The sequence below is a fragment of the Podarcis raffonei genome, chromosome 16, assembly GCF_027172205.1.
Source record: "Podarcis raffonei isolate rPodRaf1 chromosome 16, rPodRaf1.pri, whole genome shotgun sequence".
Taxonomy (NCBI): Eukaryota; Metazoa; Chordata; class Lepidosauria; order Squamata; family Lacertidae; genus Podarcis; species Podarcis raffonei.
The window spans coordinates 28,291,868-28,317,530 of NC_070617.1; the positions used below are offsets into that span (position 1 = coordinate 28,291,868).

The 25,663-nt window shown below is 45.4% G+C and overlaps 3 protein-coding genes across 4 annotated transcripts in view; all 3 read left to right on the plus strand.

The window, feature by feature from the left end:
• LOC128404208 (immunoglobulin lambda-1 light chain-like) overlaps nt 1-2,181 on the plus strand; it is a 94,136-nt gene extending 91,955 nt beyond the window's left edge. Inside the window, exon 5 of the mRNA XM_053369685.1 lies at nt 1,622-2,181. Coding sequence (XP_053225660.1) covers nt 1,622-1,941 — 320 coding nt within the window. The 3' untranslated portion in view covers nt 1,942-2,181. The remainder of the gene's footprint in view (nt 1-1,621) is intronic.
• Nucleotides 1-12,332, plus strand: part of LOC128404187 (immunoglobulin lambda-1 light chain-like) — a 236,029-nt gene extending 223,697 nt beyond the window's left edge. For both annotated transcript variants that reach the window (XM_053369621.1, XM_053369622.1), the window contains exons 3-4: nt 6,244-6,281; nt 11,773-12,332. In XM_053369621.1, coding sequence (XP_053225596.1) covers nt 6,244-6,281; nt 11,773-12,092 — 358 coding nt within the window. In that variant the 3' untranslated portion in view covers nt 12,093-12,332. The remainder of the gene's footprint in view (nt 1-6,243; nt 6,282-11,772) is intronic.
• Nucleotides 1-25,663, plus strand: part of LOC128404184 (immunoglobulin lambda-1 light chain-like) — a 222,292-nt gene that overhangs the window by 163,241 nt on the left and 33,388 nt on the right. The window lies entirely within an intron of this gene.

The window sequence follows — 25,663 nt, forward strand, 5'->3', positions numbered from 1 at the left end:
CACTTCTCTGAAGTCTCTCAGCCCCATTCACCTCACAGAGTGTTTGTTGTGGGGGAGGATGGGAAAGGAGAATGTTAGCCGCTTTGAGACTCCTTCGGGTAGTGATAAAGCGGGATATCAAATCCAAACTCTTCTTCTTCTTCTTCTTCTTCTTCTTCTTCTTCTTCTTCTTCTTCAGAAGCTAATTTTATGGGGGAGATGTTCCCCCAAAAAGCTCAAAAACTTTGAAAAACAAAAAGGCAACCCTACTTTTGGATTATGCCAACCCTACTTTGGACCAGATCCAGAAAGGCTCATTGTATATTCTTTAAATTACTTATGCACAATGAACATAGATGCTGACGCCCTGGGGCCCTGGGTGCCTGAGCACCCACAAATTTCCCCATGAACAGACCAGGCACCCACAAATTTCAGTTCCAGGGCCATGGACGCTGCATGGCACCCATGGTCTCGGGCACCCACAGTCCTGGGGCCAAGTTGGCACTCCTGGCAATGATAGTTCTCCATGTGTACAAGAACAAATAAGGTGCTTTGTAGATCTCTCCTTTGCTATGGCTGTCAGTATAAATATGTGAGTTTAAAAGTGCATATCAGGCAGGGAATGTATATCCCAGTTGCTAAGCAGCTCTCCAGTTTCTAAATTAGTCTTAACTTTGTTTTATCTTTGTGTTAATTGGTTTTAACTCATCAATATTTTATAGAGCGGAGATGAAAGGACAGAAGTTCAGAAGGTTTTTCAAAGCCCTACGTAGAAATGTCAGACTATGACCCCAAGACCTTTTGCATGGAAACCATGCTCTGTAGCCTCTCCCATTAGCATAGACGTATGATCTACAACTCCCTCCCATGTGCACTATGATATTCTAGTTGCAGATATTCCTAACCAGACTCATGCACTGTGATGAGAAGGAGAAATCTCTGAATAAACTCTTCCTCTTACAGATCACCACAGCTCAAGGGTGCCAAGAATGGCTGTGTTGCTTCATAGACCAAAAGATACAGCTTCAATTATGTGCATATTGCACAACAATATTTTCAGTGCTATGAAGCATTAAGGTTCAGTTCCACTTGGCAATTTTCGGAGAATCATGAAGAGGTCAAAGGGGTCTTCAACCACACCTAGTCCAACTTACAGCTCAATGATCCCTCTTTCTAAAAATAGATGGTTCCAGGAGCCACCATTTAAATTTCCTCGCAGTGCCTCAGAGTAATGCAGGAGCATTATGGGAAATTTAAATAGCAGCTCCCAGTTTCTGACACCACCATCACATGGAGCACAATAAATCTTTTAGGATACATCCATATGATATATTAAATGGTGGGGCACTCTGAGAATATATAATGCATAATAGCAGTTAAACAGAGAAGAAGGCTTCACAATCAACAGTATTACAAAGTTTCTTGAGGCTGGGGGAGAAGAAAAGCTTTTGGAGGAGATTAACATCAACAAGTCATGGCTTCAAGATAGTCAAATGTCATTACAAAACATTTCAGGACACAACTTTGGGGAATAGAGTTAGATAGTACTTCCTTTATGAAATCAAATAAATTATTACATGTGTCAAATATTTAATACCCCCTTGAGACACGACACTTAACCAGATTTCCCCTTGACTTCCAGGTCAGCCAACAGTACCTCCAACAGTGAACGTCTTCCCACCATCCCCAGAAGAATTGAAGAGCTCAGACAAAGCAACCGCAGTGTGTCTCATGGATGGCTTTTACCCAGGCACTGTCCAAGTTACCTGGCAGGCTGATGGTGCCACCATCTCCTCTGGGGTGGAGACAACCACGCCCACCAAGCTGAATGACAAGTATGCGGCCAGCAGCTACCTCAGCATGAAAAAGTCCGACTGGGAGAGCTATGAGACAGTCATCTGCAAAGTGACACATGATGGGAAGACCGTTGAGAAGGTGGTGAGGAGATTGGACTGTGCCTAAAGGCTGGATGGGTCTGATGAGTTCCTCGTGCCTCCAGAAGCCGAGAAGAAAGAGTCCTTTCATGTTCAAGGGGGCCAAGTTTATTCTCTGATTTCCTCTAATGCTACGTTGATCCATCAAGTCTGTTTTCTTTCCTATGTCGTTCCCCTCCCCACACCTCCTCCCTTCCTCTTCTCCCTGGAATCTCCTTTGTATGTTGGCTTATAATGTTAGCAAATTAATAAAATGTCATACATTTCACCAGTGTTCTTTCTTGACCAACTTATTTATTCCATCTCCTTCAAGCAGGTTGTATTCATGGTTTCCTGTCCTATTACAGAAGGAAGTGTGCTGTTACTCTGCCAAATTGCACTCAGCTCAGGTCGACAGCTGGTAGCAGCAGTGGTAAAAGCAGTGTGATTTCATGGGAATGTAGGAATTGGCCTTCTCCCAAGTCAGCCCAGTGGTCCATCTAGGTGGGCATTTTCTACACTGGTGGGATGTGGCTTTCCTGGAGTTCAGGCAGGGGTCTCTCTTAGTCCTACCTACCAATTTCGGTCCTGAGAAATGGAAAAGGTCAATTTCGGGTTGGGATGCATCCCAGATTCATTTCTGGTGGGTATTTCAAACATTCCCAAACATCACTTACATGTTCTTCCTTCCACTCAGTGGCTCACTCATTGCATTGATGATGTTTAATGAAGAGGTACTAGGCTCTAATGAATTAAAATCCCGGGTTTCTCCAGAGTATGAGAAAATAAAATAAAATAATAAAATAAAATTCCATAATCACTAGGAAGTGTTAGCCAATACCTTACCAATATACCCACTAAATCAGCAGACATGGAGTAAAGGTAGAAATCTTTGTACCTTGTGACTGACCTGTGGCCCTTGAGTTGTTATAATTCCCACCATCCCTGGCCATTGGCCATGCTGGCTGAGTGGGATGCAAGCTGCAGTCCCACAGCATCTGCAGGGTCCAACCCTGGCATAAAGCAACAGCTATGGGACAGGATTTTGGTAAGCTTCCCGTTTGCTCAATCAGATTGCTGTCACCCTGCCTATACCATAAAAATGCATCTCCCGGTTTTATGCACAATACTGTCATGAGGTATGTAGCCCGTGAAGAAAATGCCACAGCACACCTTGTTGCCAGCTTTCTGCGCACTCCTATTTGAATTAGGCTATCCGGGGGGGGGGGATGTCAGGGACTGGGCAGAGAAGGAATGGTGCAGACCGCCTCCCCATCCTGATCCCTCCAGGGAGGAGGAAGAGGAAGACAGTACAGTGGTACCTCGGGTTAAGTACTTAATTCGTTCTGGAGGTCCGTTCTTAACCTGAAACTGTTCTTAACCTGAAGCACCACTTTAGCTAATGGGGCCTACTGCTGCTGCCGCACCACTGGAGCACAATTTCTGTTCTCATCCTGCAGCAAAGTTCTGAACCTGAAGCACTATTTCTGGGTTAGCGGAGTCTGTAACCTGAAGCATCTGTAACCTGAAGCCTATGTAAGCTGAGGTACCACTGTATAGATCTAGAACAGGGGTTTGAGGGAGGTCACAGCTCAGAGGCAGAGGAGGGTGGAAGTTGGGAAATAATGGGAGAGGAGGAGACAGGACCGGAATGGCAGCTGGCTGACACGGTGTCTTTAGAAAGCATCCCAGACCCTCCATCTCCCAGAACCCGCAAGCCTTAAAAGTAGGAGATCAAAGAGCTCAAAGACAGAGGGCACGTAGCATCACCTATAGAAGTGATGATGAATGAGGAAGTGGGAGAGATGGGGGTGGAGATTCACTCAGGAGAACATCATTATCCAAGAGGGTGGGTTCTAGAGCTTCTCTCTGTAATATTAAAATAAAAAAGGACAGTAAGAAACCTTTCCTTGTTTTTATACTTTCCTGGGCAACCAGCCAAGAGCTGCTGACGCAACCTGACAGGGGGAAAGGGAGAGAGAGGAAAATACCCATGTCCTTGCAAGATGTTTATGGCTGCTTCTGAGCCATATGTACACAATGGGTACCAGGAATGCCAACTTGACTCCGCGACTGTGGCTGTCTGGCACCGTAGGTGCAATGAAGTGATCATGGCCCTGGCACAGAAATTTGTGGGTGCCCAGCCCCTTCACGGGGAATTTTGTGGGTGCTCAGGAACTCAGGGCACCAGGGAGCGAACCTATGATGGGTATCAAATGTCAGGGAGCATCAAATGGTGAGGATTTACACCAGCTCAGCAAGCAGGTCTCTCCTTAGCCAGCTCCCACTTTTTTATTTCCAACCCGTCCATGGAGGGTCAGCTTCCTCCCCTTCACTCTCAAAGTTCTCCAGCTGCTGCGTCTCACCTTTCCTCAGCATCCAACTGGACCCTACTTAAGCCAGAGTTCTCTTGACCAAAGTTGTCTTCCATTCCATGCCTCATGCTCACAGATTCACCCCCATAACAATGAGCTGCAGCCCCCACTGCATCTCCCCCAGTTTCTGCTTACGATGGACTACTACAAACACACACAACGGGGCAATTATGATCGAAATGCGCATCTACAATGTTTCAAAGAGGTCTTCCACAGCATCATTTGTTTATTATAGTCTGTCTATGCCGTCCTTCCTTCCAAAGGAGCCCAATGTGCCACAGGCATCGTTTCATGTGTACCCGCTCTTATTTAGGCCTGAACATAGGTAAGCAGACATGGTCCAAGCTACCTTGCTGACCAGGTGACCATGGCTGAACCTCATGGATGGTTCAGCAGGTCAACTCTCTACCTTGGAACTAATTGCCACTCAAATGAGATACATAAATCAGAATAATAAAAGCAATCAGACTGTGATTATCGGCTTTACAGAAGTCTGCTCAAAAGTCTGCTCCTGTTGGCTTCTATCTATGAAATCCTTGGTGCTGACCACAAAATCCATGGTGCAGTGCAATTCTGATCGAAATACATTTGCAGGGAAACTTCCCAGGCCTGCATTATTTCACACAGGAAGTTGGACAGTGTGCCAATGAGAGAAGTCAGAAGCCATAGAAGCAATCGAGAGTTTTCTTCTAGCCACAAATCCTAAGTGACAGATTATGCATCAGTGGAAGCATCTCTGTTTCACCCTGAAGAAATGAAATTCATTGGCACCTCTCAAAACTCAATAACAAGATCATTTTTAAAAAATCAGTGATAACTGTTTTCTCTGAAACATACCTGGAGCTGATTAGGGAAGTTCATATTTAAGCTCCAGTGCATTGAGTTTAATTTATAAGAAGACAAAGCTTCACTGCTTACAGATTAATTCACTTGTGAGGACTCTTGTAAGAAACAGAGCCAACATCTGCTGCGCAAAATAAGGCAGTGGTATCAATGGTTTGGTTCTCCTATAGAGATCTAGTTAGGATGACTAAAGCAGAGGTAGACAACATGGTGGCTTCCAGATCTTTTGGACTACAATGCCCATCATCCACAGTTAGGATGGTCAATGCTTAGGGACGATAGGAGTTGTAGTTCACAGGAACTGAAGGGCACCACAGTGGCTTCCCATGGACCAGAGAAATCCATCTATAATACTCCTTACATTTAGAAATGAATAACTTGGAACAGAACTACTTGGAAGTCCAGAGATTCTTCCAGATACTCAGCACAGACTATGTCTGTCTTGCCCAGAGATGAGCCAGGTAAGTATGACATTTTTCTTCCCAAACATACTGCTCTGTACAATATTTCATTGCATGTTCCATTGACTCTAAGCATTCTTTAAAACTGTATTTGAACCGCTTGTTTGGACTGGTGTTTGTATACCACTTTATGAAACGTTGGATTTCTGGGGAAAGCAGCTTATAAATCTATTAAAAAGAAACTTCTTCAGAATTGGGGGGGGAAATGTCACGGTGGCGCTGTGGGTTAAACCACAGAGTCTAGGACTTGCTGATCAGAATGTTGGTGGTTCGAATCCCCGCGACGGGATGAGCTCCCGTTGCTCGGTCCCTTCTCCTGCCAACCTAGCAGTTCGAAAGCACGTCAAAGTGCAAGTAGATAAATAGGTACCGCTCCGGCGGGAAGGTAAACGGCATTTATGTGCGCTGCTCTGGTTTGCCAGAAGCGGCTTAGTCATGCTGGCCCCATGACCCGGAAGCTATACGCCGGCTCCCTCAGCCACTAAAGCGAGATGAGCGCCGCAACCCCAGAGTCGGTCGCGACTGGACCTAATGGTCAGGGGTCCCCTTACCTTTACCTTATGTCACCGTAAGGACAATAGAAGTTCTCCTATTGCCCATTCTATTCCCAAATGGGATAGTTGTCACATTGTGAAGGAACAGCAGGTTTTTGTCAAGCTGTGTGTCACTGTGGTTCGTCTTCGGAGGAGGGACTCACTTGACTGTCCTTGGTAAGTCACTGAATTTATCAGTCCTTTCCACACCTGTGGCAATATTTTAACTTTTCCATCACTTTTGCCCTCTTTTCCTTCTCCAGCTGTCATTTACTTTGCAATGAGAATTTACTATAAACGGTATTTGAAATCCTAGCCAGAGCTGAATTGTGCAAACCCATTTTGCAGGTTTCTTCTCTCCTCAATAACACTGGAAAGTTAGGGGTGGATGGAGATTTCTTTTCCTTAGTCTAGGTCCTTGTGACAGTATTGGGGGGGAAATATCTCAAAATAGCCTTGGTGGCTGAACCATTGGATGCAAAAGATGGTAAAAAAATAAAACTGAGCTGTAATGTCACTGGAAGGAAAACAGAAGTTGTCCTATTACCCATACTAATCCCATATGGGATAGTTGTTAATGGCCTTGTGAAGGAACAGCAGGTTTTTGTACAGCTTTGTGTCACTGTGGTATGTCTTCGGAGGAGGGACCCACCTGACTGTCACAGGTAAGTCACTGAATTTATCACAACCCTTTCCATACCTGTGACTATAGTCTAACTTTTCCATCATTTTTGCCCTCTTTTCCCTCTCTGACTGTAAAGCTGACTTTAGGGTTTCTGTTGTTTAGTTTACAACGAGCCTTTAATAGAAACTGTATTTGTAATCCTAGCCAGAGCAGGATGTTGCAAATCCGTTTTACAAGCCTCTTCTCTCCTCAATAACCCTGGGAAATTATTGGTGGGTCATTGTGACAATCTTTGAAAATATTTCTATGAAATTCCCCTAACCTTGACATAATCTTACTGTTGGGTGCAAAAGATGGCAGAGAAGTAAATTTGAGTTGTAGTGTTCCTTCCAGGTACCCAATATGATTTATGAGGAAGGTTGAATCAGTTTCTAATGGTGCTCCAAAATCCATATTAGTGCAAGAGACCAACCAAAATGTAATAAAATAGTGTGGAGAATTTCAGCTTTCCAGACCATTCTGGAGAACTGATAAACTTGCAGACTGCCCTGTGACATTTGGGCTGGGTTTATAAATGTATAGTCCTACTGTAGATTTCTGAATTTTTCTTAGGAACTAATGTGGCTCTCTTCACTTTTTCTATTGTGGGTCTTCCTATCTAGAATCATAGAACAGATTCTGTTCAAAAGAACTGTTTTTGGTTTTGTCAAACTCAGTAATCCACAGGCGCAGGCTCCCAAACGACTTTTTAAAATAAAAATCTGAAGATGTTCAACATTTTGTTGATAGTTAAATGTAGCCACGTAAAATGTAAACCACAGTCTACATATTTCAGCAAAACTGAATGGGTTTTTCGGAGAAAGTTGAGTGAGGGTTTTGCAAGAAGGCTAAGAGAGATCTAAACTGATATATCTAGAAAAATCACCTGAGATTTAAGGGGCACGATGGAATCAAATGCAACAAACTCCATTTTTTAACTGAAATAGAGGCACAGCAGGAGAGAGAATTAACCAGTTTCCCTATTTCTTTAGTCTCAATTCTCACACCCTCAACTTAATGTTGGTCTCACTGGGGAAAAAATATGTGGGTACTTTTATTTTTATTTGCAAGTATAAAAGGAAGGAGCAAAGCCAAAGACATTAGGTTGTCTCTAATACTAGTCCTGTTTGGAGTAAACCAATTGCAGGCATAAAAAACTTACGTTCACTCATTTCAGTGGGTCTTTTTGGATTAAAACTGAGTTGCAATCTACCCAGCTGGCACTGGCAATAAGAATATTCCATTAATCCTAATGTAAATATAAATATAGGCAGATTTACAAATAGGTATATAAATGATACTGATCATTATAAGCCATGCATTAAAAGGGAGAAAGCCCAGGGAGCTCTTCAGACCGTTGTGACACCTTCAGACCTAGAGGGGTTTAACAATCAATTTGTCTCCCGTGGGAATTCTGGGAATTGTAGCTCTGTGACGGGAATAGAGGGATCCTAAAATCTCTCCGCAACCTTTCCAAACTACACTTCCCAGAGTTCTTTGGGGGGAGCCATGACTATTTAGAGTGCTTTGATCCTATTTTAAATGGATGGTGCAAATGGGTCTATACAAAGAGGGGTATTCCATTAATCCTAATGTGTGCATGTTGGGGGGAAAGATGGTGAACATAAACTGATTTGAAAACATGGGAAATGGAACTTAAGCCCAGGAAAATAAGAAACTAAAATTGACCCATTAACGTATCCCTGTTACCTGACTACAACACTTGCCAATAGGATGCCTTATTCAGAGGTGCTTGTTCTTTTTCTCTGACCATAGTTGAAATCATTATTATTATTATTATTATTATTATTATTATTATTATTATTATTTGGATAAAAACCCATGCTCCTATTCTGCTTTCAGTGAAGCCATCCGCTAACATATGAGAAGGGGAAAGAGTTTTCTCTGATTCACCCCACCCAACTCAGGTCTCCCCTGGCTTAAAATTCATTCCAGATGGTTGTGGGTCCTTCTGAACAGTGTGAGGCAGTTGGCAGCGAGGGGAACAGGGAACCAGAGAAAAACCAGCTCTCCCTTTTTATGTTTTAAAAAAATAATAACTGGAAGGGCTTTCACCTCAGTGATTTTTATCCTCCAGATTCAGAGTTAAGGCTTGTTTACAGAAGTGAAATGCTGTCTTTCCCTTCTATATGGCTGTGCCAATGAGCAAAAATAGCTGTTGCTTGGACTCCCAAATGGGCAGAGTGCTTCTGCACTCTGTTCATGCTTGTGAGCTTCCAAAAAGACACCCAGTTGATCACTGTGAGAGCAGAATGGAGCACTAGATGGGCCATTGCAACGCTGATCCAGCAAACCTCTTGTTTTCTGATGCTCTTAGAGTCCCAAGCCAGATGGGCTTCTCGCCTGATCCAGAAGGGCTCATCTTATTGACTTTAAAATATTTATGTGCTATGAAAGTTCACCCCCTCTGAGAGCAAACAGGGTGCTTTATTGATCTCTCCTTTGCTATGGCAGTCAGTATAAACATGTGGGTCATTTCCCCAGAAGAACTCGTAATTTTAAACAATCCTTTGTACAGTGGTACCTCAGGTTAAGTACTTAATTCGTTCCGGAGGTCCGTACTTAACCTGAAACTGTTCTTAACCTGAAGCACCACTTTAGCTAATGGGGCCTCCTGCTGCTGCCGTGCCACCGGAGCACAATTTCTGTTCTCATCCTGAAGCAAAGTACTTAACCTGAGGTAATATTTCTGGGTTAGCGGAGTCTGTAACCTGAAGCGTATGTAACCTGAAGCGTATGTAACCTGAGATACCACTGTGCTTAAGAACAAGTGACCAGTCCAAATTGTGCATTGATCTTGTCCACTCCTGACCATGTCAGGGATGGGGTAACATAGTAACCCTCTACCTTTGCCCGGATGCTGTGACTCCAGAAATCACATCAGCCCTGGCCATGCTTAATGGGGCTGTCACATATTGGAGAGATACATATTCCATATCCTTGCTTTATGCTGAATGGCAGCACTTGCACAGTTATGGGATAGGGAGATCTGAACAGCTTTCTTCTTTCTTCGGCCAAGTAAGATTGTCTTCCATAAACACAGTTTTAAAAGAGAGTCTGTAAGTGACTGTGGAGGCCAATTCTGGATCCACATGTCCTTCCACAGTGGAGACATGGGTTTCCAGGTGGGCGTTGGTCATGGTGAGGGTTTGCCGAGTGTGCCTTCCTCTTAGCATGGTTCTCCCTTTCGTTCTGAGTTTGAGCACCTTCAAAGTCCACAACACCTTTGGTAAAAGCTGTTCTCCAACTGGAGTGCTCGCAGGCCAGTGCTTCCCAGTTGTCGGTTATTATACAGTGGTACCTCGGGTTACATACGCTTTAGGTTACATACACTTCAGGTTACAGACTCCGCTAACCCAGAAATAGTACCTCGGGTTAAGAGCTTTGCTTCAGGATAAGAACAGAAATCGTGCAGCAGCGGTGCAGCGGCAGCAGGAGGCCCCATTAGCTAAAGTGGTGCTTCAGGTTAAGAACAGTTTCAGGTTAAGAACAGACCTCCAGAACGAATTAAGTTCTTAACCCAAGGTACAACTGTACGACATGTTTTTATATTTGCCTTGAGAGTCTTTCAATCTCTTTTGTTGACCACCAGCATTGCACTTCCCATTTTTAAGTTCAGAATAGAGTACAGTGGTACCTCCATTTGCAAACGGTAGGATCCCAAGGAATTCGCAACTGGAGGTGCAGCTACTGCGCATGTGCGTGGCACCGTTTAGCGCTTTTGCGCATGCGCGCACGGCGAAAACCAGAAAAATACTTCTGGGTTTGCTGCGTACGTATCCCGAAGGATACGTAACCCAAGGTCAATGTAAGTAGAGGTACCACTGTAGTTGCTTTGGAAGACGATAATCAGGCATCTGCACAAGATGATCAGTCCAACTTTGCTTTTTTGGTTGCTATAAAGGAATACGACCTGGTTCTCCTGGGACTTTTTCACAGAATCATAAAGAGCTGTAAGACATCTTGTAGGACACTTCCAGCTCAAAGTATAGCTACCAAATAGTAACAGGTCCTTCCAAAACATTTCAGCACACTACATTGGGGAACTGGGTCAGATAGTGCTTCCTTTATGAAATCAAATAACTTATTACATGTGTCAGCGCTGCCCGAGGTCCCAGCTCACAGAAGACCAACGCTGCTTTGCTCTTTAGTATAAAAGTCTTTATTGAAGTTCAGTTTCACTTCCGCACGCACAGCGTGCAACGCTACGTCTCTAACCTTAGACCGCCGAAGCTCCATCTGAATCTCCTCCCCCCTGACACCAGTTTAAGATTCTAGCCTTACTCCACCTCTTCCTCTGTTCCTTCCTCCTCTGGGTCCGCCTGCTAGTCGGGGTCTCACCCTTCCTAGACTCTTCTGACGCTGAGTCCCCTGACTCTTCCCCCTCCCTCCTTCGGGCTTTAGGACCTGGCTCCCAATCCGGGTTTTCTGCTGATCCGCGCTCCTGCACATTTGAACTTGGCGCGCGAGCGCAGCCTCCCACTTTCCTCCTGACCGTTACACTTGTGTCACTGCTCCCTCCTTCGGGGAGGCTAGCTGGACCTGACCTCCCCTCCGTTTCCCCACTTTCCGATGGGGGCGTGGTCAGCCCTGACTCATCTTCTCTCCCCACTGGAGGAGAGGCTGGTCCTGACTCATGTGACTCTTCCCCCCCACTGCGCTCTGGTGGGGGGGCTGGTCCTGATCCTCCGCTGCTCCCTTGGGAGTCCCCACTGGCCCCTTGCTTCTGGTGCGTCCCCCCTGGGACCCCCCTTGCCATTACCATAGGCGCCCCCTTCTGGGAATCTTCTGATTCGCTGGAGAAGCTCATGGAATCTCTCGGGTCGCTGTCATACTCCCCTACGCTCCCCACGGATTCCTCTCCTTCGCTCCCTATTTGCTCTCTCCCCTGTGCTTCTGCTCCTGAGCCCCTGACAACATGTGTCAAATATTTAATACTCCCCTGAGACACGACACTTAACCAAATTTCCCCTTGACTTCCAGGTCAGCCAACAGTACCTCCAACAGTGAACGTCTTCCCACCATCCCCAGAAGAATTGAAGAGCTCAGACAAAGCCACCGCGGTGTGTCTCATGGATGGCTTTTACCCAGGCACTGTCCAAGTTACCTGGCAGGCTGATGGCGCCACCATCTCCTCTGGGGTGGAGACAACCACGCCCACTAAGCTGAATGACAAGTATGCGGCCAGCAGCTACCTCAGCATGAGAAAGTCCGACTGGGAGAGCTATGAGACAGTCATCTGCAAAGTGACGCATGATGGGAAGACCGTTGAGAAGGTGGTGAGGAGATTGGACTGTGCCTAAAGGCTGGATGGGTCTGATGAGTTCCTCGTGCCTCCAGAAGCCGAGAAGAAAGAGTCCTTTCATGTTCAAGGGGGCCAAGTTTATTCTCTGATTTCCTCTAATGCTACGTTGATCCATCAAGTCTGTTTTCTTTCCTATGTCGTTCCCCTCCCCACACCTCCTCCCTTCCTCTTCTCCCTGGAATCTCCTTTGTATGTTGGCTTATAATGTTAGCAAATTAATAAAATGTCATACATTTCACCAGTGTTTTTTCTTGACCAACTTATTTATTCCATCTCCTTCAAGCAGGTTGTATTCATGGTTTCCTGTCCTATTACAGAAGGAAGTGTGCTGTTACTCTGCCAAATTGCACTCAGCTCAGGTCGACAGCTGGTAGCAGCAGTGGTAAAAGCAGTGTGATTTCATGGAAACATAGGAATTGGCCTTCTCCCAAGTCAGGCCAGTGGTCCATCTAGGTGGGCATTTTCTACACTGGTGGGATGTGGCTTTCCTGGAGTTCAGGCAGGGTTCTCTCTTAGTCCTACCTACCAATTTAGGTCCTGAGAAATGGAAAAGGTCAATATCGGTTCGGGGTGCATCCCAGATTCATTTCTGGTGGGTATTTCAAACATTCCCAAACATCACTTACATGTTCTTCCTTCCACTCAGTGGCTCACTCATTGCATTGATGATGTTTAATGAAGAGGTACTAGGCTCTAATGAATTAAAATCCCGGGTTTCTCCAGAGTATGAGAAAATAAAATAAAATAATAAAATAAAATTCCATAATCACTAGGAAGTGTTAGCCAATACCTTACCAATATACCCACTAAATCAGCAGACATGGAGTAAAGGTAGAAATCTTTGTACCTTGTGACTGACCTGTGGCCCTTGAGTTGTTATAATTCCCACCATCCCTGGCCATTGGCCATGCTGGCTGAGTGGGATGCAAGCTGCAGTCCCACAGCATCTGCAGGGTCCAACCCTGGCATAAAGCAACAGCTATGGGACAGGATTTTGGTAAGCTTCCCGTTTGCTCAATCAGATTGCTGTCACCCTGCCTATACCATAAAAATGCATCTCCCGGTTTTATGCACAATACTGTCATGAGGTATGTAGCCCGTGAAGAAAATGCCACAGCACACCTTGTTGCCAGCTTTCTGCGCACTCCTATTTGATTTAGGCTATCCGGGGGGGGGGGATGTCAGGGACTGGGCAGAGAAGGAATGGTGCAGACCGCCTCCCCATCCTGATCCCTCCAGGGAGGAGGAAGAGGAAGACAGTACAGTGGTACCTCGGGTTAAGTACTTAATTCGTTCTGGAGGTCCGTTCTTAACCTGAAACTGTTCTTAACCTGAAGCACCACTTTAGCTAATGGGGCCTACTGCTGCTGCCGCACCACTGGAGCACAATTTCTGTTCTCATCCTGCAGCAAAGTTCTGAACCTGAAGCACTATTTCTGGGTTAGCGGAGTCTGTAACCTGAAGCATCTGTAACCTGAAGCCTATGTAAGCTGAGGTACCACTGTATAGATCTAGAACAGGGGTTTGAGGGAGGTCACAGCTCAGAGGCAGAGGAGGGTGGAAGTTGGGAAATAATGGGAGAGGAGGAGACAGGACCGGAATGGCAGCTGGCTGACACGGTGTCTTTAGAAAGCATCCCAGACCCTCCATCTCCCAGAACCCGCAAGCCTTAAAAGTAGGAGATCAAAGAGCTCAAAGACAGAGGGCACGTAGCATCACCTATAGAAGTGATGATGAATGAGGAAGTGGGAGAGATGGGGGTGGAGATTCACTCAGGAGAACATCATTATCCAAGAGGGTGGGTTCTAGAGCTTCTCTCTGTAATATTAAAATAAAAAAGGACAGTAAGAAACCTTTCCTTGTTTTTATACTTTCCTGGGCAACCAGCCAAGAGCTGCTGACGCAACCTGACAGGGGGAAAGGGAGAGAGAGGAAAATACCCATGTCCTTGCAAGATGTTTATGGCTGCTTCTGAGCCATATGTACACAATGGGTACCAGGAATGCCAACTTGACTCCGCGACTGTGGCTGTCTGGCACCGTAGGTGCAATGAAGTGATCATGGCCCTGGCACAGAAATTTGTGGGTGCCCAGCCCCTTCACGGGGAATTTTGTGGGTGCTCAGGAACTCAGGGCACCAGGGAGCGAACCTATGATGGGTATCAAATGTCAGGGAGCATCAAATGGTGAGGATTTACACCAGCTCAGCAAGCAGGTCTCTCCTTAGCCAGCTCCCACTTTTTTATTTCCAACCCGTCCATGGAGGGTCAGCTTCCTCCCCTTCACTCTCAAAGTTCTCCAGCTGCTGCGTCTCACCTTTCCTCAGCATCCAACTGGACCCTACTTAAGCCAGAGTTCTCTTGACCAAAGTTGTCTTCCATTCCATGCCTCATGCTCACAGATTCACCCCCATAACAATGAGCTGCAGCCCCCACTGCATCTCCCCCAGTTTCTGCTTACGATGGACTACTACAAACACACACAACGGGGCAATTATGATCGAAATGCGCATCTACAATGTTTCAAAGAGGTCTTCCACAGCATCATTTGTTTATTATAGTCTGTCTATGCCGTCCTTCCTTCCAAAGGAGCCCAATGTGCCACAGGCATCGTTTCATGTGTACCCGCTCTTATTTAGGCCTGAACATAGGTAAGCAGACATGGTCCAAGCTACCTTGCTGACCAGGTGACCATGGCTGAACCTCATGGATGGTTCAGCAGGTCAACTCTCTACCTTGGAACTAATTGCCACTCAAATGAGATACATAAATCAGAATAATAAAAGCAATCAGACTGTGATTATCGGCTTTACAGAAGTCTGCTCAAAAGTCTGCTCCTGTTGGCTTCTATCTATGAAATCCTTGGTGCTGACCACAAAATCCATGGTGCAGTGCAATTCTGATCGAAATACATTTGCAGGGAAACTTCCCAGGCCTGCATTATTTCACACAGGAAGTTGGACAGTGTGCCAATGAGAGAAGTCAGAAGCCATAGAAGCAATCGAGAGTTTTCTTCTACCCACAAATCCTAAGTGCCAGATTATGCATCAGTGGAAGCATCTCTGTTTCACCCTGAAGAAATGAAATTCATTGGCACCTCTCAAAACTCAATAACAAGATCATTTTTAAAAAATCAGTGATAACTGTTTTCTCTGAAACATACCTGGAGCTGATTAGGGAAGTTCATATTTAAGCTCCAGTGCATTGAGTTTAATTTATAAGAAGACAAAGCTTCACTGCTTACAGATTAATTCACTTGTGAGGACTCTTGTAAGAAACAGAGCCAACATCTGCTGCGCAAAATAAGGCAGTGGTATCAATGGTTTGGTTCTCCTATAGAGATCTAGTTAGGATGACTAAAGCAGAGGTAGACAACATGGTGGCTTCCAGATCTTTTGGACTACAATGCCCATCATCCACAGTTAGGATGGTCAATGCTTAGGGACGATAGGAGTTGTAGTTCACAGGAACTGAAGGGCACCACAGTGGCTTCCCATGGACCAGAGAAATCCATCTATAATACTCCTTACATTTAGAAATGAATAACTTGGAACAGAACTACTTGGAAGTCCAGAGATTCTTCCAGATACTCAGCACAGACTATGTCTGTCTTGCCCAGAGATGAGCCAGGTAAGTATGACATTTTTCTTCCCAAACATACTGCTCTGTACAATATTTCATTGCATGTTCCATTGACTCTAAGCATTCTTTAAAACTGTATTTGAACCGCTTGTTTGGACTGGTGTTTGTATACCACTTTATGAAACGTTGGATTTCTGGGGAAAGCAGCTTATAAATCTATTAAAAAGAAACTTCTTCAGAATTGGGGGGGGAAATGTCACGGTGGCGCTGTGGGTTAAACCACAGAGTCTAGGACTTGCTGATCAGAATGTTGGTGGTTCGAATCCCCGCGACGGGATGAGCTCCCGTTGCTCGGTCCCTTCTCCTGCCAACCTAGCAGTTCGAAAGCACGTCAAAGTGCAAGTAGATAAATAGGTACCGCTCCGGCGGGAAGGTAAACGGCATTTATGTGCGCTGCTCTGGTTTGCCAGAAGCGGCTTAGTCATGCTGGCCCCATGACCCGGAAGCTATACGCCGGCTCCCTCAGCCACTAAAGCGAGATGAGCGCCGCAACCCCAGAGTCGGTCGCGACTGGACCTAATGGTCAGGGGTCCCCTTACCTTTACCTTATGTCACCGTAAGGACAATAGAAGTTCTCCTATTGCCCATTCTATTCCCAAATGGGATAGTTGTCACATTGTGAAGGAACAGCAGGTTTTTGTCAAGCTGTGTGTCACTGTGGTTCGTCTTCGGAGGAGGGACTCACTTGACTGTCCTTGGTAAGTCACTGAATTTATCAGTCCTTTCCACACCTGTGGCAATATTTTAACTTTTCCATCACTTTTGCCCTCTTTTCCTTCTCCAGCTGTCATTTACTTTGCAATGAGAATTTACTATAAACGGTATTTGAAATCCTAGCCAGAGCTGAATTGTGCAAACCCATTTTGCAGGTTTCTTCTCTCCTCAATAACACTGGAAAGTTAGGGGTGGATGGAGATTTCTTTTCCTTAGTCTAGGTCCTTGTGACAGTATTTGGGGGGAAATATCTCAAAATAGCCTTGGTGGCTGAACCATTGGATGCAAAAGATGGTAAAAAAATAAAACTGAGCTGTAATGTCACTGGAAGGAAAACAGAAGTTGTCCTATTACCCATACTAATCCCATATGGGATAGTTGTTAATGGCCTTGTGAAGGAACAGCAGGTTTTTGTACAGCTTTGTGTCACTGTGGTATGTCTTCGGAGGAGGGACCCACCTGACTGTCACAGGTAAGTCACTGAATTTATCACAACCCTTTCCATACCTGTGACTATAGTCTAACTTTTCCATCATTTTTGCCCTCTTTTCCCTCTCTGACTGTAAAGCTGACTTTAGGGTTTCTGTTGTTTAGTTTACAACGAGCCTTTAATAGAAACTGTATTTGTAATCCTAGCCAGAGCAGGATGTTGCAAATCCGTTTTACAAGCCTCTTCTCTCCTCAATAACCCTGGGAAATTATTGGTGGGTCATTGTGACAATCTTTGAAAATATTTCTATGAAATTCCCCTAACCTTGACATAATCTTACTGTTGGGTGCAAAAGATGGCAGAGAAGTAAATTTGAGTTGTAGTGTTCCTTCCAGGTACCCAATATGATTTATGAGGAAGGTTGAATCAGTTTCTAATGGTGCTCCAAAATCCATATTAGTGCAAGAGACCAACCAAAATGTAATAAAATAGTGTGGAGAATTTCAGCTTTCCAGACCATTCTGGAGAACTGATAAACTTGCAGACTGCCCTGTGACATTTGGGCTGGGTTTATAAATGTATAGTCCTACTGTAGATTTCTGAATTTTTCTTAGGAACTAATGTGGCTCTCTTCACTTTTTCTATTGTGGGTCTTCCTATCTAGAATCATAGAACAGATTCTGTTCAAAAGAACTGTTTTTGGTTTTGTCAAACTCAGTAATCCACAGGCGCAGGCTCCCAAACGACTTTTTAAAATAAAAATCTGAAGATGTTCAACATTTTGTTGATAGTTAAATGTAGCCACGTAAAATGTAAACCACAGTCTACATATTTCAGCAAAACTGAATGGGTTTTTCGGAGAAAGTTGAGTGAGGGTTTTGCAAGAAGGCTAAGAGAGATCTAAACTGATATATCTAGAAAAATCACCTGAGATTTAAGGGGCACGATGGAATCAAATGCAACAAACTCCATTTTTTAACTGAAATAGAGGCACAGCAGGAGAGAGAATTAACCAGTTTCCCTATTTCTTTAGTCTCAATTCTCACACCCTCAACTTAATGTTGGTCTCACTGGGGAAAAAATATGTGGGTACTTTTATTTTTATTTGCAAGTATAAAAGGAAGGAGCAAAGCCAAAGACATTAGGTTGTCTCTAATACTAGTCCTGTTTGGAGTAAACCAATTGCAGGCATAAAAAACTTACGTTCACTCATTTCAGTGGGTCTTTTTGGATTAAAACTGAGTTGCAATCTACCCAGCTGGCACTGGCAATAAGAATATTCCATTAATCCTAATGTAAATATAAATATAGGCAGATTTACAAATAGGTATATAAATGATACTGATCATTATAAGCCATGCATTAAAAGGGAGAAAGCCCAGGGAGCTCTTCAGACCGTTGTGACACCTTCAGACCTAGAGGGGTTTAACAATCAATTTGTCTCCCGTGGGAATTCTGGGAATTGTAGCTCTGTGACGGGAATAGAGGGATCCTAAAATCTCTCCGCAACCTTTCCAAACTACACTTCCCAGAGTTCTTTGGGGGGAGCCATGACTATTTAGAGTGCTTTGATCCTATTTTAAATGGATGGTGCAAATGGGTCTATACAAAGAGGGGTATTCCATTAATCCTAATGTGTGCATGTTGGGGGGAAAGATGGTGAACATAAACTGATTTGAAAACATGGGAAATGGAACTTAAGCCCAGGAAAATAAGAAACTAAAATTGACCCATTAACGTATCCCTGTTACCTGACTACAACACTTGCCAATAGGATGCCTTATTCAGAGGTGCTTGTTCTTTTTCTCTGACCATAGTTGAAATCATTATTATTATTATTATTATTATTATTATTATTATTATTTGGATAAAAACCCATGCTCCTATTCTGCTTTCAGTGAAGCCATCCGCTAACATATGAGAAGGGGAAAGAGTTTTCTCTGATTCACCCCACCCAACTCAGGTCTCCCCTGGCTTAAAATTCATTCCAGATGGTTGTGGGTCCTTCTGAACAGTGTGAGGCAGTTGGCAGCGAGGGGAACAGGGAACCAGAGAAAAACCAGCTCTCCCTTTTTATGTTTTAAAAAAATAATAACTGGAAGGGCTTTCACCTCAGTGATTTTTATCCTCCAGATTCAGAGTTAAGGCTTGTTTACAGAAGTGAAATGCTGTCTTTCCCTTCTATATGGCTGTGCCAATGAGCAAAAATAGCTGTTGCTTGGACTCCCAAATGGGCAGAGTGCTTCTGCACTCTGTTCATGCTTGTGAGCTTCCAAAAAGACACCCAGTTGATCACTGTGAGAGCAGAATGGAGCACTAGATGGGCCATTGCAACGCTGATCCAGCAAACCTCTTGTTTTCTGATGCTCTTAGAGTCCCAAGCCAGATGGGCTTCTCGCCTGATCCAGAAGGGCTCATCTTATTGACTTTAAAATATTTATGTGCTATGAAAGTTCACCCCCTCTGAGAGCAAACAGGGTGCTTTATTGATCTCTCCTTTGCTATGGCAGTCAGTATAAACATGTGGGTCATTTCCCCAGAAGAACTCGTAATTTTAAACAATCCTTTGTACAGTGGTACCTCAGGTTAAGTACTTAATTCGTTCCGGAGGTCCGTACTTAACCTGAAACTGTTCTTAACCTGAAGCACCACTTTAGCTAATGGGGCCTCCTGCTGCTGCCGTGCCACCGGAGCACAATTTCTGTTCTCATCCTGAAGCAAAGTACTTAACCTGAGGTAATATTTCTGGGTTAGCGGAGTCTGTAACCTGAAGCGTATGTAACCTGAAGCGTATGTAACCTGAGATACCACTGTGCTTAAGAACAAGTGACCAGTCCAAATTGTGCATTGATCTTGTCCACTCCTGACCATGTCAGGGATGGGGTAACATAGTAACCCTCTACCTTTGCCCGGATGCTGTGACTCCAGAAATCACATCAGCCCTGGCCATGCTTAATGGGGCTGTCACATATTGGAGAGATACATATTCCATATCCTTGCTTTATGCTGAATGGCAGCACTTGCACAGTTATGGGATAGGGAGATCTGAACAGCTTTCTTCTTTCTTCGGCCAAGTAAGATTGTCTTCCATAAACACAGTTTTAAAAGAGAGTCTGTAAGTGACTGTGGAGGCCAATTCTGGATCCACATGTCCTTCCACAGTGGAGACATGGGTTTCCAGGTGGGCGTTGGTCATGGTGAGGGTTTGCCGAGTGTGCCTTCCTCTTAGCATGGTTCTCCCTTTCGTTCTGAGTTTGAGCACCTTCAAAGTCCACAACACCTTTGGTAAAAGCTGTTCTCCAACTGGAGTGCTCGCAGGCCAGTGCTTCCCAGTTGTCGGTTATTATACAGTGGTACCTCGGGTTACATACGCTTTAGGTTACATACACTTCAGGTTACAGACTCCGCTAACCCAGAAATAGTACCTCGGGTTAAGAGCTTTGCTTCAGGATAAGAACAGAAATCGTGCAGCAGCGGTGCAGCGGCAGCAGGAGGCCCCATTAGCTAAAGTGGTGCTTCAGGTTAAGAACAGTTTCAGGTTAAGAACAGACCTCCAGAACGAATTAAGTTCTTAACCCAAGGTACAACTGTACGACATGTTTTTATATTTGCCTTGAGAGTCTTTCAATCTCTTTTGTTGACCACCAGCATTGCACTTCCCATTTTTAAGTTCAGAATAGAGTACAGTGGTACCTCCATTTGCAAACGGTAGGATCCCAAGGAATTCGCAACTGGAGGTGCAGCTACTGCGCATGTGCGTGGCACCGTTTAGCGCTTTTGCGCATGCGCGCACGGCGAAAACCAGAAAAATACTTCTGGGTTTGCTGCGTACGTATCCCGAAGGATACGTAACCCAAGGTCAATGTAAGTAGAGGTACCACTGTAGTTGCTTTGGAAGACGATAATCAGGCATCTGCACAAGATGATCAGTCCAACTTTGCTTTTTTGGTTGCTATAAAGGAATACGACCTGGTTCTCCTGGGACTTTTTCACAGAATCATAAAGAGCTGTAAGACATCTTGTAGGACACTTCCAGCTCAAAGTATAGCTACCAAATAGTAACAGGTCCTTCCAAAACATTTCAGCACACTACATTGGGGAACTGGGTCAGATAGTGCTTCCTTTATGAAATCAAATAACTTATTACATGTGTCAGCGCTGCCCGAGGTCCCAGCTCACAGAAGACCAACGCTGCTTTGCTCTTTAGTATAAAAGTCTTTATTGAAGTTCAGTTTCACTTCCGCACGCACAGCGTGCAACGCTACGTCTCTAACCTTAGACCGCCGAAGCTCCATCTGAATCTCCTCCCCCCTGACACCAGTTTAAGATTCTAGCCTTACTCCACCTCTTCCTCTGTTCCTTCCTCCTCTGGGTCCGCCTGCTAGTCGGGGTCTCACCCTTCCTAGACTCTTCTGACGCTGAGTCCCCTGACTCTTCCCCCTCCCTCCTTCGGGCTTTAGGACCTGGCTCCCAATCCGGGTTTTCTGCTGATCCGCGCTCCTGCACATTTGAACTTGGCGCGCGAGCGCAGCCTCCCACTTTCCTCCTGACCGTTACACTTGTGTCACTGCTCCCTCCTTCGGGGAGGCTAGCTGGACCTGACCTCCCCTCCGTTTCCCCACTTTCCGATGGGGGCGTGGTCAGCCCTGACTCATCTTCTCTCCCCACTGGAGGAGAGGCTGGTCCTGACTCATGTGACTCTTCCCCCCCACTGCGCTCTGGTGGGGGGGCTGGTCCTGATCCTCCGCTGCTCCCTTGGGAGTCCCCACTGGCCCCTTGCTTCTGGTGCGTCCCCCCTGGGACCCCCCTTGCCATTACCATAGGCGCCCCCTTCTGGGAATCTTCTGATTCGCTGGAGAAGCTCATGGAATCTCTCGGGTCGCTGTCATACTCCCCTACGCTCCCCACGGATTCCTCTCCTTCGCTCCCTATTTGCTCTCTCCCCTGTGCTTCTGCTCCTGAGCCCCTGACAACATGTGTCAAATATTTAATACTCCCCTGAGACACGACACTTAACCAAATTTCCCCTTGACTTCCAGGTCAGCCAACAGTACCTCCAACAGTGAACGTCTTCCCACCATCCCCAGAAGAATTGAAGAGCTCAGACAAAGCCACCGCGGTGTGTCTCATGGATGGCTTTTACCCAGGCACTGTCCAAGTTACCTGGCAGGCTGATGGCGCCACCATCTCCTCTGGGGTGGAGACAACCACGCCCACTAAGCTGAATGACAAGTATGCGGCCAGCAGCTACCTCAGCATGAGAAAGTCCGACTGGGAGAGCTATGAGACAGTCATCTGCAAAGTGACGCATGATGGGAAGACCGTTGAGAAGGTGGTGAGGAGATTGGACTGTGCCTAAAGGCTGGATGGGTCTGATGAGTTCCTCGTGCCTCCAGAAGCCGAGAAGAAAGAGTCCTTTCATGTTCAAGGGGGCCAAGTTTATTCTCTGATTTCCTCTAATGCTACGTTGATCCATCAAGTCTGTTTTCTTTCCTATGTCGTTCCCCTCCCCACACCTCCTCCCTTCCTCTTCTCCCTGGAATCTCCTTTGTATGTTGGCTTATAATGTTAGCAAATTAATAAAATGTCATACATTTCACCAGTGTTTTTTCTTGACCAACTTATTTATTCCATCTCCTTCAAGCAGGTTGTATTCATGGTTTCCTGTCCTATTACAGAAGGAAGTGTGCTGTTACTCTGCCAAATTGCACTCAGCTCAGGTCGACAGCTGGTAGCAGCAGTGGTAAAAGCAGTGTGATTTCATGGAAACATAGGAATTGGCCTTCTCCCAAGTCAGGCCAGTGGTCCATCTAGGTGGGCATTTTCTACACTGGTGGGATGTGGCTTTCCTGGAGTTCAGGCAGGGTTCTCTCTTAGTCCTACCTACCAATTTAGGTCCTGAGAAATGGAAAAGGTCAATATCGGTTCGGGGTGCATCCCAGATTCATTTCTGGTGGGTATTTCAAACATTCCCAAACATCACTTACATGTTCTTCCTTCCACTCAGTGGCTCACTCATTGCATTGATGATGTTTAATGAAGAGGTACTAGGCTCTAATGAATTAAAATCCCGGGTTTCTCCAGAGTATGAGAAAATAAAATAAAATAATAAAATAAAATTCCATAATCACTAGGAAGTGTTAGCCAATACCTTACCAATATACCCACTAAATCAGCAGACATGGAGTAAAGGTAGAAATCTTTGTACCTTGTGACTGACCTGTGGCCCTTGAGTTGTTATAATTCCCACCATCCCTGGCCATTGGCCATGCTGGCTGAGTGGGATGCAAGCTGCAGTCCCACAGCATCTGCAGGGTCCAACCCTGGCATAAAGCAACAGCTATGGGACAGGATTTTGGTAAGCTTCCCGTTTGCTCAATCAGATTGCTGTCACCCTGCCTATACCATAAAAATGCATCTCCCGGTTTTATGCACAATACTGTCATGAGGTATGTAGCCCGTGAAGAAAATGCCACAGCACACCTTGTTGCCAGCTTTCTGCGCACTCCTATTTGATTTAGGCTATCCGGGGGGGGGGATGTCAGGGACTGGGCAGAGAAGGAATGGTGCAGACCGCCTCCCCATCCTGATCCCTCCAGGGAGGAGGAAGAGGAAGACAGTACAGTGGTACCTCGGGTTAAGTACTTAATTCGTTCTGGAGGTCCGTTCTTAACCTGAAACTGTTCTTAACCTGAAGCACCACTTTAGCTAATGGGGCCTACTGCTGCTGCCGCACCACTGGAGCACAATTTCTGTTCTCATCCTGCAGCAAAGTTCTGAACCTGAAGCACTATTTCTGGGTTAGCGGAGTCTGTAACCTGAAGCATCTGTAACCTGAAGCCTATGTAAGCTGAGGTACCACTGTATAGATCTAGAACAGGGGTTTGAGGGAGGTCACAGCTCAGAGGCAGAGGAGGGTGGAAGTTGGGAAATAATGGGAGAGGAGGAGACAGGACCGGAATGGCAGCTGGCTGACACGGTGTCTTTAGAAAGCATCCCAGACCCTCCATCTCCCAGAACCCGCAAGCCTTAAAAGTAGGAGATCAAAGAGCTCAAAGACAGAGGGCACGTAGCATCACCTATAGAAGTGATGATGAATGAGGAAGTGGGAGAGATGGGGGTGGAGATTCACTCAGGAGAACATCATTATCCAAGAGGGTGGGTTCTAGAGCTTCTCTCTGTAATATTAAAATAAAAAAGGACAGTAAGAAACCTTTCCTTGTTTTTATACTTTCCTGGGCAACCAGCCAAGAGCTGCTGACGCAACCTGACAGGGGGAAAGGGAGAGAGAGGAAAATACCCATGTCCTTGCAAGATGTTTATGGCTGCTTCTGAGCCATATGTACACAATGGGTACCAGGAATGCCAACTTGACTCCGCGACTGTGGCTGTCTGGCACCGTAGGTGCAATGAAGTGATCATGGCCCTGGCACAGAAATTTGTGGGTGCCCAGCCCCTTCACGGGGAATTTTGTGGGTGCTCAGGAACTCAGGGCACCAGGGAGCGAACCTATGATGGGTATCAAATGTCAGGGAGCATCAAATGGTGAGGATTTACACCAGCTCAGCAAGCAGGTCTCTCCTTAGCCAGCTCCCACTTTTTTATTTCCAACCCGTCCATGGAGGGTCAGCTTCCTCCCCTTCACTCTCAAAGTTCTCCAGCTGCTGCGTCTCACCTTTCCTCAGCATCCAACTGGACCCTACTTAAGCCAGAGTTCTCTTGACCAAAGTTGTCTTCCATTCCATGCCTCATGCTCACAGATTCACCCCCATAACAATGAGCTGCAGCCCCCACTGCATCTCCCCCAGTTTCTGCTTACGATGGACTACTACAAACACACACAACGGGGCAATTATGATCGAAATGCGCATCTACAATGTTTCAAAGAGGTCTTCCACAGCATCATTTGTTTATTATAGTCTGTCTATGCCGTCCTTCCTTCCAAAGGAGCCCAATGTGCCACAGGCATCGTTTCATGTGTACCCGCTCTTATTTAGGCCTGAACATAGGTAAGCAGACATGGTCCAAGCTACCTTGCTGACCAGGTGACCATGGCTGAACCTCATGGATGGTTCAGCAGGTCAACTCTCTACCTTGGAACTAATTGCCACTCAAATGAGATACATAAATCAGAATAATAAAAGCAATCAGACTGTGATTATCGGCTTTACAGAAGTCTGCTCAAAAGTCTGCTCCTGTTGGCTTCTATCTATGAAATCCTTGGTGCTGACCACAAAATCCATGGTGCAGTGCAATTCTGATCGAAATACATTTGCAGGGAAACTTCCCAGGCCTGCATTATTTCACACAGGAAGTTGGACAGTGTGCCAATGAGAGAAGTCAGAAGCCATAGAAGCAATCGAGAGTTTTCTTCTACCCACAAATCCTAAGTGCCAGATTATGCATCAGTGGAAGCATCTCTGTTTCACCCTGAAGAAATGAAATTCATTGGCACCTCTCAAAACTCAATAACAAGATCATTTTTAAAAAATCAGTGATAACTGTTTTCTCTGAAACATACCTGGAGCTGATTAGGGAAGTTCATATTTAAGCTCCAGTGCATTGAGTTTAATTTATAAGAAGACAAAGCTTCACTGCTTACAGATTAATTCACTTGTGAGGACTCTTGTAAGAAACAGAGCCAACATCTGCTGCGCAAAATAAGGCAGTGGTATCAATGGTTTGGTTCTCCTATAGAGATCTAGTTAGGATGACTAAAGCAGAGGTAGACAACATGGTGGCTTCCAGATCTTTTGGACTACAATGCCCATCATCCACAGTTAGG